This window comes from Stenella coeruleoalba (assembly GCF_951394435.1).
Source record: "Stenella coeruleoalba genome assembly, chromosome: 19".
Classification (NCBI taxonomy): domain Eukaryota; kingdom Metazoa; phylum Chordata; class Mammalia; order Artiodactyla; family Delphinidae; genus Stenella; species Stenella coeruleoalba.
Genome location: NC_137165.1, coordinates 21,165,168 through 21,178,243, shown reverse-complemented (window position 1 = coordinate 21,178,243; position 13,076 = coordinate 21,165,168). Strand labels below are relative to the sequence as shown.

General features: G+C 43.0%; 1 protein-coding gene across 2 annotated transcripts; it reads left to right on the top strand.

The window, feature by feature from the left end:
* Positions 1–3,559: 3,559 nt before the first annotated feature.
* On the top strand, positions 3,560–10,837 carry SLFN14 (schlafen family member 14; the record flags this gene model as incomplete). 2 transcript variants are annotated; one of them, XM_079905165.1, is made up of 4 exons in its annotated part: positions 3,560–4,632; positions 6,062–6,190; positions 7,088–7,802; positions 10,003–10,837. In XM_079905165.1, 4 exons carry the CDS (start codon positions 3,573–3,575, stop codon positions 10,835–10,837), a joined length of 2,739 nt encoding a protein of 912 aa, XP_079761291.1. The 2 variants fall into 2 exon arrangements, with proteins under 2 accessions (XP_079761291.1, XP_079761292.1); XM_079905166.1 differs by having other exon boundaries at positions 3,600–4,707.
* Between the last annotated feature and the right edge of the window lie 2,239 nt (positions 10,838–13,076).

Sequence of the window (13,076 nt, the reverse complement as noted above, 5' to 3'; positions counted from 1 at the left end):
AGGGGAGAATCCATTTTGTGCCTCTTCCAGCTTCCTGTGCCTGCCGGCATTCCCTCACTTGTGGCCACATCACTCCAATCTCTGCCTCTGTGGTCACATTGCCCCCTCCTCTTTTGTAGGTATCAAATCTCTCTCTACCTCATTCTCTTTTTTTTTTTTAAGATTTTTTTTTGATGTGGACCATTTTTTCAAGTCTTTATTGAAATTGTTACAATATTGCTTCTGTTTTGTTTTTGGTTTTTTGGCTGCGAGGCATGTGGGGTCTTAGCTCCCTGACCAGGGATCGAACCCACACCCCCTGCATTGGAAGGCGAAGTCTTAACCACTGGACCGCCAGGGAAGTCCCTCTACTAAATTCTTATGAGAACACTTGTGATTGGATTTAGGACCCACATGGATAATCCAGAATAATTTCCTCATCTCAACATCCTTTCTTAATCACATCTGCAAAGACCCTTTGTCCTTGTAAGTTAACGTTTATAGGTTCATCATCATCATCATCATCAATAATTGCTGGCCAATATTCACTTGTTCCAGTTTAACCAGCATCCCCAAAAGAGATAACTGTCTCTTACCTGTTTATTTTTTTTCACTTAATTGTTTTTTTTAATTACGCAAACAATTGATGTTCATTGTAGACCATTTAGAAAATACAGAAAAGTTAAAGAAAAAAAGGAAAGGAAAAGAAATTCAATGAAAAATCATCTGTAATCCTCTCACCCAGGGGTAGCCAAACCTTCACCAAAGAGTATTTTTCTAGGCTGGGTCTTGTGTCCAACAAAGAGGAAAAGTAGGAAAAAGAGAATAAAAGTGAATAGAATAGGACAAACGATTTGGAAGGTGATAGAATAGGTTAATATTGTTCATAATAGATATGTACAGGACAGCTTAATCTAAAATAAACGTAGAGCTTTGAAATGAAATTAACTGTGACAGGAGATGCTTGTATGATGTATAGAAATAACACTCAGCCCTTTAGAGGAGGGACGTTTTAGCTTTGGCCTCTCACTTGAAAACCCCTGAATTTCCCCACTAATACTTCATTCTCTCCCAGAGGTCAGACCCTGGCCTGCCAATCTGCCCTGTCATAAGCTTTTTTTGAGTCCTTATCAGCCTTCCTCAGGGGTCAATGTTATGAAGACTAGGGGAGTCTGGCAGAGTTCCTGCTCCTCCCAGGCTGATATCAAAGGGCAACAGAGGCTGTGACAGAAGGCAAACATTCAGACCAAAGCCAGATGTGGAACTGAAGCAACAAGAGGAAAAGCAAGAGCATCAGGTAAAAAAAAAAAAAGTTTTTTTAAAATCTTATTCCTCTCAGTTTATGTCTGAGAGCATGAAGAGCTTAGTAAAATCATAGCTCAGGAGCAACTTGTAAAGGAGAATGAGTGAGAAGTTTGGGGAAATGTGGAGCAGATGTTCATATGGAGCTAGACTCTCAGAAAACTTTGTATCTATCATGGTTGTCATCAGCAACCAAGTAACATCAATGAGCCTTGGGAGTCATGAGAGTATAGTTCTGCTAGTTCAAAAGCAATTAGATTTGTTTGTGAGTCCCAGCAGGTGGAAGTTATAGGGAGACAAATTATAGCTGAAAATAAGGAAGCTATTTCTTTTTTTTTCTTTTTACGGTACGCGGGCCTCTCACTGCTGTGCCCCTCCCGTTGCGGAGCACAGGCTCCGAACGCGCAGGCCCAGCGGCCATGGCTCACGGGCCCAGCCGCTCCGCGGCATGTGGGATCCTCCCGGACCGGGGCGTCCCCTGCATCGGCAGGCGGATTCTCAACCACTGCGCCACCAGGGAAGCCCAGGAAGCTATTTCTAACAGAGCTGTCAGAAAATAGAAGGGGACTAATTTGAGAGATAATGAGTTCGTTGTTATTGGAGGTGTTCAAGCAGTTGCTGGAAAGCAATTTGTTCAGAGTTGCTAGTATTATAGAGCATTGGTCCCCAACATTTTTGGCACCAGGGACCGGTTTCATGGAAGACAATTTTTCCACAGACTGGGGAGGGGGGAGGGGGAGGGGGAGGGGGTGGTTCGGGCAGTAATGCGAGTGATGGGGAGCTATAGGGAGCGGCAGATGAAGCTTCCCTAGCTCGCCGCCGCTCACCCCCTGCTGTGCGGCCCTGTTCCTAACAGGCCGCAGCCCAGGGGTTGGGGACCCCTGTTACAGAGAGTATTTAAGGTAGGTGGTTGGACCAGATCTTTAAAGTCCCTTCCAACACTTCTGTGATTCTATGATATAATAGAAACTTATCAGAAATTTCTCTAAGAGCCAAACATTTACATTTGCCTATAGGAGATGCTCACCTATGAAAAAACAATTCATCAGGTTGATTTTGGTTTGCCTGGAGGAAGTGAGAAGGCAACCAAGGCAAGCTAACAGCAGAGGAGAGGACCCATCCTGCTGGATGCCTGCTTTTTTCCCTTCTGGTGGATATAAACAACACCCACCTGGCCTCTGCTTAGCAGAGATCACACAGAAAAAAAAATGGGTTCCCTTCTTCTAGAGGAAGAATTTGGGTTTGGGTTAGTAAATATTTTATTTTGCAGTTAACAAAGACTAAGGGGGCTGTCTCTGAACCATCTGCTTCCAGGGTGCTAACTTCAATGTAGGTGCCTGTTTTCTGGTCCGGGAAGCAGAAGGAGGTTGACCACAGTTTAATATCTATGTCTCAAAGGCTCATGTCCATTCCCCAGTCTTAGGGGTTCCCACAGCACAGGCAGAACTATTAGGAGGGATGGAAAACTCCTGTTCCTGCATCCCACTGAATAAGAAATGTACTTTTAGAAGAATGCCTGAAGAGCTTAAAAGATTTCTGCATTTGGTATCAATTGTTATTCTTTCAGGAGTAGAATAAGACTTTTTTAAATGTATAAAATAGCACATAAAGAATACCAAGTTTGGGCTTCCCTGGTGGCGCAGTGGTTGAGAGTCCACCTGCCGATGCAGGGGACACGGGTTCGTGCCCCGGTCCGGGAAGATCCCACATGCTGCGGAAAGGCTGGGTGGGAGAGGCCGCGACAGTGAGAGGCCCGCATACTGCAAAAAAAAAAAAAAAAAGAATACCAAGTTTTATGCTTGTTTTTATAGCCAGATCTTCTACATCAAATATACTCCAAAGCTATACTCCCTTGGTTTGTTGTCTTCTCTTCTTTCCCCTCTGAATTATAAATAGGGGCATCTTCTGATGGCAACTACTACTTCTGTGTAATTTGCTTTGGCTCCTGTGCCAACCCATGCCCCTTATATCTGGGCTCACTGTTGGTGCTTCCTGATTTTAAATGAAAAATGGCTAAAAGTTCAGCAATTTTTCCATTATGGTAAAATATTAAGCATTCAGTTTATCTATTCCTGTTCATGCTGTGAAGGCTAAAGTTCTTGGCAAAGTTGTGAGAAAACAGTAATATCAAAGATGATTTCCTATGTTAAAATGTATCTCCAATAATCTAAAGCTTTGAAGAAAATTTTGTAATCTCTGTAATTCTTGTTAACGTAGAAGCAACATTTCTGTCCTAATTATTTATTGGAACCCCTTTCTGTCATTGTTTGGGGCACAGAAGGGCTGCTGAGATGGAGAGTCTCAAGATGGATACGGAAATGCTCTATCCTGAGATAATTGTAGAAGTGGGCAAAGTCACTCTTGGAGAAGAAAAAAGGAAGAAGATGACCAATAGCTATTTGAAAAGAACTGAGAATTCTAAAATCATCCAAGCGACATGTGCACTGTTAAATTCTGGAGGGGGTGTGATCAAAGCAGAGATTGATGATAAAACCTACAGTTACCGATTCCATGGGCTGGGACAGGACCTGGAAACTTCTTTTCAAAAGCTCCTTCCTTCAGGTTCACAGAAATACCTTGACTACATGCAGCAGGGGCACAATCTTATGATTTTTGTGAAGTCCTGGAGCCCAGATGTCTTCAGCCTCCCGCTAAGGATTTGCAGCTTGCGCTCCAATTTATTTCAGAGAGCTGTGACTTCCACCGTCAACTTGAGTGCCAGCAGTGCTCTGGAGCTCCTCCGAGAGAAGCAGTCCAGAGCTCAAAGAGGAAGATCAAAGGTGCAGGAGCTGCATTCTCAGAAAGCTCTTGACAAATACATTCAGGAAGAGGAAGATATGAGGATGTGTGCCTCAGAATTTGTTAAAAAAGATAAACTCATCTATAAGGAGAAACTCGACTTCAGTGAATCCACACATGTCGAGCTTAAAAGGTTCACCACCAAAAAGATCATCCCTCGGATTAAAGAAATGCTGCCCCATTATGTTTCTGCATTTGCCAACACCCATGGGGGATACCTAATTATCGGGGTGGATGATAAGAGCAAAGAAGTGTTTGGATGTAAGAGAGAAAAAGTGAACCCTGAATTATTAAAAAAAGAAATAGAAAACTGCATAGAAAAATTGCCTACATTCCACTTCTGCTGTGAGAAGCCAAAGGTGAATTTCACTACCAAAATCTTGAATGTGTACCAAAAAGATGTCCTGTATGGTCATGTCTGTGTGGTACACGTGGAGCCCTTCTGCTGTGTAGTATTCACAGAGGCCCCAGATTCCTGGGTCATCAGGGACAATTCTGTCACAAGGCTGACGGCTGAGCAGTGGGTAGCCATGATGCTGGATATTCAATCAGGTAAAGCAGACAAGACGTCATTGTCCAGTCAGCAGGGAGGAGCCCCTTCTCTGCCTTCTTTTGGGTATTTGGTCAATATTTTGGTTAGAGAATAGAAAGCTGGTTTTGCTTACAAATCTTCTATTAAAGGGTTATTTTCTAACATTTTTAGTTCCAAAGACTCAGAATATGAACTGTGTGAGGTCAAGAAATGCTTGGATTTTCATCTCTTTGGGGAAAGTTATAGTATGCCATCAGCCATGAATTCATGAAAGTTCCTTTTTATGCACTGTAAAGGTCTGCTGAAAAAAAAATTGCAGGCTGATAGTCTTAGTCTAAAACATTCATCAATAGTCTCTCTCTAAAGATGATATTTCAGAGAAATGTTGTTTAAGAAAGACTCTCCACTAATTCTTTCAAGGGAAACTTGTTGACAAATTTGAATTGTTTCAGTAACATTAGGAGCCAGTACCTTGAACCACTAGGCTGAGGGCACCACCAAGTGGAGAAAAACTTAACGCAAAAGAAGGTGCCAGGTACGGGCCTCCCTCATGGCACAGTGGTTGAGAGTTGGCCTGCCGATGCAGAGGACACGGGTTCGCGCTCCGGTCCAGGATCCCACATGCCTCAGAGCGGTTGGGCCTGTGAGCCATGGCCGTTGAGCCTGCACGTCTAGAGCCTCTGCTCCACAACGGGAGAAGGCACAACAGTGAAAGGCCCACATACCTAAAAAAAAAAAAAAAAAAAAAAAGGTGCTGGGGAGGGGATGGTGGTGGGGGAGGAGGATTTCTTGTGTTTTCACTTCCTTACAGTTTTGCTGAGCATCAGCCCTGGTGATTTCACATCAATCCATAAAGGACTTAACGGGCTGAATGAAGTTTATCGGTTTGCCTTCATGGTCAGTAAGTTCCAGATTTGATAAAAGAAGCTCAGATCAAGCCTTCAGTGATTTTATTGACACACACACACACACATACACACACACACACATAAACCCCAAACTAGAGATCCTACTACTTTCCATTCCATCTAAACTTTGGGGTGGGGGGGACTTTAACAACTATAATAATATTTTTAAAATACTGTGCCTACTTTTTCTGACACCACCCTACCACCACCACTACCACCACTACTGGAAGCCTTTTCTTCTTAGAGGTGACCTGGAACCAGAATATTAGAGTTGGAAGGAACCTTAGGGATCACCTGCTCACCCTTGCAGGAGAGAGGTGAAATGACTTGCCCAAGATAAGTCACAGGTGACTTAGATGATGCATGGCCCTACAGGAGTCCCAGACCTCTTTTCCTAACATATGTGAACTGTTTGAGGCATAGAAAGAATGAGAACAGCTCAGGCATGACACACACCATATGTCAACAGTAGGAAGAGCAATAGAAACATTCTTTAACTTTTTTTTTTTCATCTGAAACAACTCTCCATGGATTTGTTTAGCTCCTTCCAATTTGGCCGCAGACTACAGCCTTCACCTGATTTCACCAGCTTCATCTACACGAAGAAGCCCGTCATCTCCCATCAAAGTCCTGGAATTTAAGGGGGCTCTACAACAACGCTTGTTTCCAGGTATTCCTTCTTGATTTCAGCTGAGGGGATTATTTATTTTCTAAAATTAAGTTGGGAGGAATTGGTAGCAATTCATCCAAGCCTTTCTCCTTAGAGAAGATCAAATGTAGTGCTTAGCAGATACAATTGTCCTGAATTAATATACATGGCGAATTCTTGATTTCAGTCATCAAATCCACCCTACACCTCTGTGCGTTTTGGGCTTCCAGTCACAGATGGCTTTTGTTCTCCAAATATGAGAGAACACATTTGAAAGAGCTGCCCCCTGGCTTTCCAAGGCAGAAGGAGGTGAGCCTTGGGGTCACCTAGACTCTTCCTAAGGCAGAGTTTCTCAGTCTTGACCCTATTGATATTTAGATCAGATAATTCTTTGTTAGGGAGGCTGCCCTGAGAATTGTAGGATGTTTGGCCGCATTCCTGGCCTCTAGCCACTAGATGCCAGTGGCACCTCTCCAGCTATGAAAAATCAAAACATTTCCAGATATTGCCAAATATCCCATGGGGGCAAAATTGCCACAGGAAAAGGAAAGTTCTTAGTTTCCCAAAAGCATCAGGCTCTGTCTCTGTCTCTGTCTCTGTCTCTCTGTCTCTCTCTCACACACACACACACACACCCTTAACAGGAAGGAATACCTTCCTAGTACTACTGGACCATTTGGGGTTGAGGACAGAGTGCTAGAAGGCTGTTCTGTGAAGACCCCTCCCTGATTGCCTTCCCCTGTATGAGAGCTGCCAGAAACAGTGACTTCTCAGCCCTGGCCTGTGAAGAGGAGATGCTTTCTTTGCAGACAAGGAAACCCATAGTTCCATGGCTAGGCTCATCTCTTCTTACAATGTTGCAGGAATACTTAAATATCCTTTGGAAATTTTAGTAACTTCTATTCCTTGCACTTTCAGTGACACAGGAAGAGATACAATTTAAACCAGAATCCCTCTGTAAGAAGCTCTTCTCAGATCATAAAGGACTGGAGAAATTAATGAAGACACAGATATATCCTTGTTCTCAGGGGTTTGTGATATTTTCCAAAAGCTGGGCTAGTGACATTGGCTTCAGGAAGGAGCAGAATGTCCTGTGTGATGCTCTCCTAATAGCAGTAAACAGCCCCCTTGTACTCTATACAATCTTAACAGACCCCACGTGGATTGGGGGGCTTATGTACGCCCGGAACACTGCTCGTCAATTAAAGCAGAAACTGGGAACTGTTGGTGGTTACACAGGGAAACTGTGTGTCATCCCAAGGCTGATATACCTGCCCAGCACACAGTGTAGACCACGTGAAATCCCCATGCACTATCCCCGAGCCTACAGGCTTGCTGATGAGGATGAAATGGAAAATTTGTTGCAGGCCCTTATCATGGTCTCACTCTGCTCTCGATCTCTTCTGAGTGACCAGCTGGGCTGTGAATATTTCAATTTGCTTGTAGCAGAGCAGTGCGAGCTGCTTTCAGAGAGCCTTCAGGAGACACGAGAATTGTTCCTCCACTGCTTTCCAGGAACCAGGAAGACTGCCCTGGCCATAAAGATCATGGAGAAAATTAAGGACTTGTTCCACTGCAAGCCCAAAGAGATCCTCTACGTTTGTGAAAGTGACGCCTTAAAGGATTTTGTGATGTAAGAGTTTCACTAACTAAACACATTTAATCAGTCTTTCAACAGTATCACACAAGTAATTTGTGTCTTTAGTTTAAGATTTTGCAATGCCTTTGCTGCATATGGACAAGAGCCCAAACTATATACACATTTGCAAGTGATCAAGTAGTTGAGCTAGAAAACGGCACTTTGCAATGTTCAGGCTTAAACATCTCATTAGAAATTAGCTACATATGCATAACTTTAAGTTTATATAACTAGAAACATTTTCCCCCCACAATCTATGGCCTTAAATTTAAGAAAGGTTGAAACGAACCTATCTTGTTTCACATATACTTTTTGCTTGATATTTAGTGCTTTAAAGTTATAGGGTCTTTCAGTCAATTAGACATTACACCTAATGGGAACTTGAATTTAAATACCGTTTATTTCATTTATAAAATATTTTTACTTGTTTGACTTGTTCTGAGTCAATAATTTTAGAAAACATGCACATTTGCTTCTGATTTAAATCTTTAGCTTTCGATTTAGTAAAAGAAATTGGTTGTTAGTCAATCCAGCAAATGAGGGCTTTTAATTGACTTGCTTATTTATTCAACTAATCTTTTTGAACACTGTTTATATGCTAGGTACTGTGTACATTTAGTGTTAGAGGAGAAAAACATATTGCAGACCTTGCCGTAAAGCCCAATAAGAGAGACAAAGAGAAAAATAAGCAAAGGGAGTGTTGTGTAACTATTATGATACTAAAGATATGCTTAACTTGGGCTGGATATTGGTCAGCAAATACTCCCCAGTGAAGGAGATCTTGACTTCCTTCTTAAGAAGTGAGTAGGAGAAGTGAATAAAGGCAAAGGGCACAGCAAGTGCAAAGGCATGGAGATTAGAGAATCATAATGGTAGGTCTGCCTGGAGCCATGAGGGACTGTGGGTATGCGACAGATGATGAACTTGCAAAGGAGGCAGATGCCAGACTATGAAGGATCTTGTAAACTGTGTTAAAGGCTACGTTCTTTATTACGCTTTACAGGTATAAGTTTTTTTTTTTTTTTTTTTTTTTTGCGGTACATGGGCCTCTCACTGTTGTGGCCTCTCCCTTTGCGGAGCACAGGCTCTGGACGCGCAGGCTCAGTGGCCATGGCTCACAGGCCCAGCCGCTCCGCAGTATGTGGGATCTTCCCAGACCGGGGCATGAACCCGTGTCCTCTGCATCGGCAGGCGGACTCTCAACCACTGCGCCACCAGGGAAGCCCCAGGTATAAGTTTTTAAATATCCCCAGTCAAAAGACAAATTCAATTCAACAAACATCTATGAACTTAATGTGAGTGGGTTACGGAGATGACTAAGAATCAATGCTTTTCTTCAAGAAGTCTACAGAGTCCAACCTGGAAGAGAGGAACGTGAATAGTTATGATTCAGGACATAGGGAGTAAAGCCCCAGGGACTGCACATGCAGTCCCACATCTGCAGGGATGGGTGATATGACTTGATTCCAAATTAGAGGTGGCAAGAAACAACCAACTTTGTTTTAAAAAAAAAAAGTATACACACACACACACACACACACGTATGCTAAAACATACTATAAAGGAAAATTGAGCTAAGTAAGTAGGATTGGTAGCTCCATAGAGGCAAAGACCCTGCAGACTTGGTACCCTACTTGACATGTCATGGAACTCAGCAACCTCTTAATGTTTTCCTTACCAAAATCTAAAGAGGCTTCTGCTTTTGTACTACAAGTAAGTGGGGAAATAGGATTTTCTTTAGAGGAACTTGTATGAGCCCATACCTCTTTTGCATACGAAAATTATGATATGCCTCTAGGTGACTGTTCTCCAGCTCTAAAAAAGACAGAAAGTAAAGAAATAGTAGTAACAAGTGTAAATTCCTTTTGATATTTCCTTTAGATGTAAGGAATTTACCTTCAGGGATTGTCAAGCAGCAGAAATGGACTATGGTAGAAATAATAAAATCTCCTACCTGGGTTCATTTCAAAAGTATCGCATGCAGATTCAACTTAATAACCCCAAAGAGTAGGGTTTGCAATTATGTATTCTGTCTATCAGGTAACTTGTAAGTAGAGCATTTTTGTAGTTATTGAATCAGTGAATCAGTCTCCAGATGAGAACCAGTCTCTAATGCTAATCCAGAGAATAATAAATGCATGGTATTTCCTTTGTTTATATGGCTGAAGCCCTATTTTCTCCTTCATCCTTACAGCCAGCAAACCACCTGCCAAGCTGTGACCCGGAAAACCTTCATGCAAGGGGAATTCTCAAAGATCAAACACATAGTGATGGATGAGACTGAGAATTTCTGCAGTAAATATGGTGACTGGTACATGAAGGCTAGGAGCATCACCCATCCAAAGGTGAGGGGCGCCGGAAGTGAAAATCTTCACCACGGGATTCTCTGGCTTTTTCTGGACCCTTTCCAAGTCCGTCATGCAGATATCAATGGCCTTCCCCCTCCATCTGCTCAGTTTCCTCGAAAAACAATCACCAGTGGGATCCACTGTGCTCTGGACATAGCGATGCTGATGAAAGAAGAAATGAAGAGGATCAAAGAAAATCCTCACCCCAACGTGTCTCCAGACACATTGGCATCATTTAGGGAAGCTGCCTATGAGGAAGCAATGTGCGCTCAGGCTCTGCCTGGGGTGTGTGAGACAGAGACGAACCTGACCACAGAAGAAATTGCAAAACACGTGGCAGAAAGATGTCACAACCTGTTCCAATGTGGATATCTGCCCAAAGATATAGCAATTCTGTGCAGGAGAGGGGAGGACAGAGGACGCTATGAGCTTGCACTACTAAGAGCAATGGAATTATTTGAGACCCACGGAGCAGTGAAGGTCGTGTTCAGCCAGGTCTCTGGTGTTTTGGATGGTCACATCATTTTAGACAGTATTCAGCAGTTTTCAGGCCTGGAGAGGAATATTGTGTTTGGGCTCAGTCCGGAATATGCCCTGTCAGAGGAAGTTCATAAGCTCTGTTTTGCCTCGAGAGCCATTAAACACCTTTACCTGCTTTATGAAAAGAGGGCAACCTTCTGAAAATTATTTCAAACAGTACAGGAAGGGAGAAAGAGCAGAGTCCCTGCTCCCAGGCAGGTGGCAGCTATGCCTTTTCATGTGTTACAAGTGAGGAAATCAAGGCACAGTCAGAATAGCATGGAGCCACAGAAACATCTCTTGGGACTGGGCCTTTCAGTCTGTTTGCAGTGTCACTGTCCTTTTCCCACTCCACTCCACCTCTTCCCTGGTACTTATCACTGGTGCCTTGCCTCTGGTTTTTCTAGTCCAATCCAGCTTCCATCTTGTCAACCACAGAAGTCCTCCTCAAATACAGAACTGACTTTGTGACATCCCTGCTAATGTATCCCCAGGGAGTCCCCTCAGTCAAACCAAACTAATTTTCAAGGCTTTCCAGGATACACCCTGACTTACTGTCCTAATGCATCCTCTATTATACCTCTATCTCCCAGTGTTTCTAACGCACCCCAGCCTTGCTGGCCTATTTTGGGGATGGGGTAGGGTGCCCTCCAGGCACAAATCCAGGAGAAAGTGAGGAAATATTCTTTTTGGTTATAATTTCAGATAAAGCCCATCATCTTTCCAAGAGGTGGAAGAGCAGGCAGGGCTTGGAAAAGTGCTCTTAGCTGCCTCTCTGAACTGCTCAGGCCCCCAAGCCAGCCATCTGAACCTAGTGGTCGGCTCTCCTGATACTGGATTGAACAGAAGAACCTCCCCACTTACTCCTGTTGCTCCAGCTACCTGATATTTCATCATTTTTACCTTTCCTTGGGGGCTTTAAGGGTACTTTTAGATGGGAGAAAATAAAGTTCAGCAATTAGTTAGTTTTTGATGAAGCAAAAGATACCAGCGTGTTAACATTCGGAGAATGGGAAATGTGTGAATTCTCTAAAAATAAAGAGTCAAAAGTGGAGGAGGATTGAGGGAATGGAGAGAACAGGGGTCTGCTAAATTTTAGTCGTAAGCCTCAGTGCCATTTGACTTTGAACTATTTGCATACATTGTATAATTTTTGATAAAATAATTGATTTTTTTAAACAAATTAATTGTTTTAAATATTGCATTTGAGAGTCTTTGTCAGTTCTATGCAGACAGTTTGGTCGGGCTCAAAGCAGAAGGCCTAATCCAGTGGTTCTCAACACTGGCTGCTCATTATAACCATCTGGGGAGCTTTAAAAAATAGCAGTGATCAGGCCAGAAACGAGACCAGTTAAATCAGCATCTCTGGGCATGGGCCTGGGCAACGGTATTTATTAAAAGTTGTCCAGGGACTTCCCTGACAGCGCAGTGGTTAAGAATCCGCCTACCAATGCAGGGGACATGGGGTCAAGCCCTGGTCCGGGAAGATCCCACATGCTGTGGAGCAACTAAGCCCATGTGCCACAACTACTGAGCCTGTGCTCGAGAGACTGTGAGCCACAACTACTGAGCCCACATGCCACAACTACTGAAGCCCGCAAGCCTAGAGCCCATGCTCCGTAACAAGAAGCCACCGAAATGAGAAGCCCGCGCACCGCAACAAAGAGTAGCCCCTGCTCTCCACAACTAGAGAAAGCCCACACGCAGCAACGAAGACCCAATGCAGCCATAAATAAATAAATAAAAGTTGTCCGGATGATTCCAATGTGCCACCAGGGTTGAGAACTCATGAATCTTTCTTCTAGTCTGTTCTTTCTGGCCCCAAATGTATGTGTACAGATTTCTCTTCCCATTAGACTGTGAGACCCCTGACAGTAAGGATGGCACTTACACATCTTTATTATTTCCCTGAAAGTAACTAGTGCAGCACCTTGAACATGGCAGGTGCTCAGTAATTATTTACTGAATGGACTTGCTGCTTTCAGAAAATCAGAATCTACTAGGACAATGCTTCTAGCCAATAGAATGAATATCTAATTTTGGGGACTTCAAAGAGGTCAGTGTGGAGAATAATTAACACTGCCATAATGGAGAATAAGAGAATAAAGGAATTTAAACTGTTTTTAGGCAACAGCTAAAGGTCCATGTTGATGGAAGTTTGTTAGATTTGAGTTTGAGATTAGGAGCTGGTGGAGACTAAGAATAAATGGCTAACTTGAATGTGCTTAGAATTCTACATTTTTCCTACAGACCCTTAATATAATAGATAAAACAATTTGTTTGGTGAAATAACATGCCTGCTGTGAGAAGCTTCTAAAACTTACTTTAAAAAAGAAAGGTACTATATTATGTAAGTTTGAGAAATGGAGAGAGGCAAAATAAACAGTTCTTAGCCACTTGT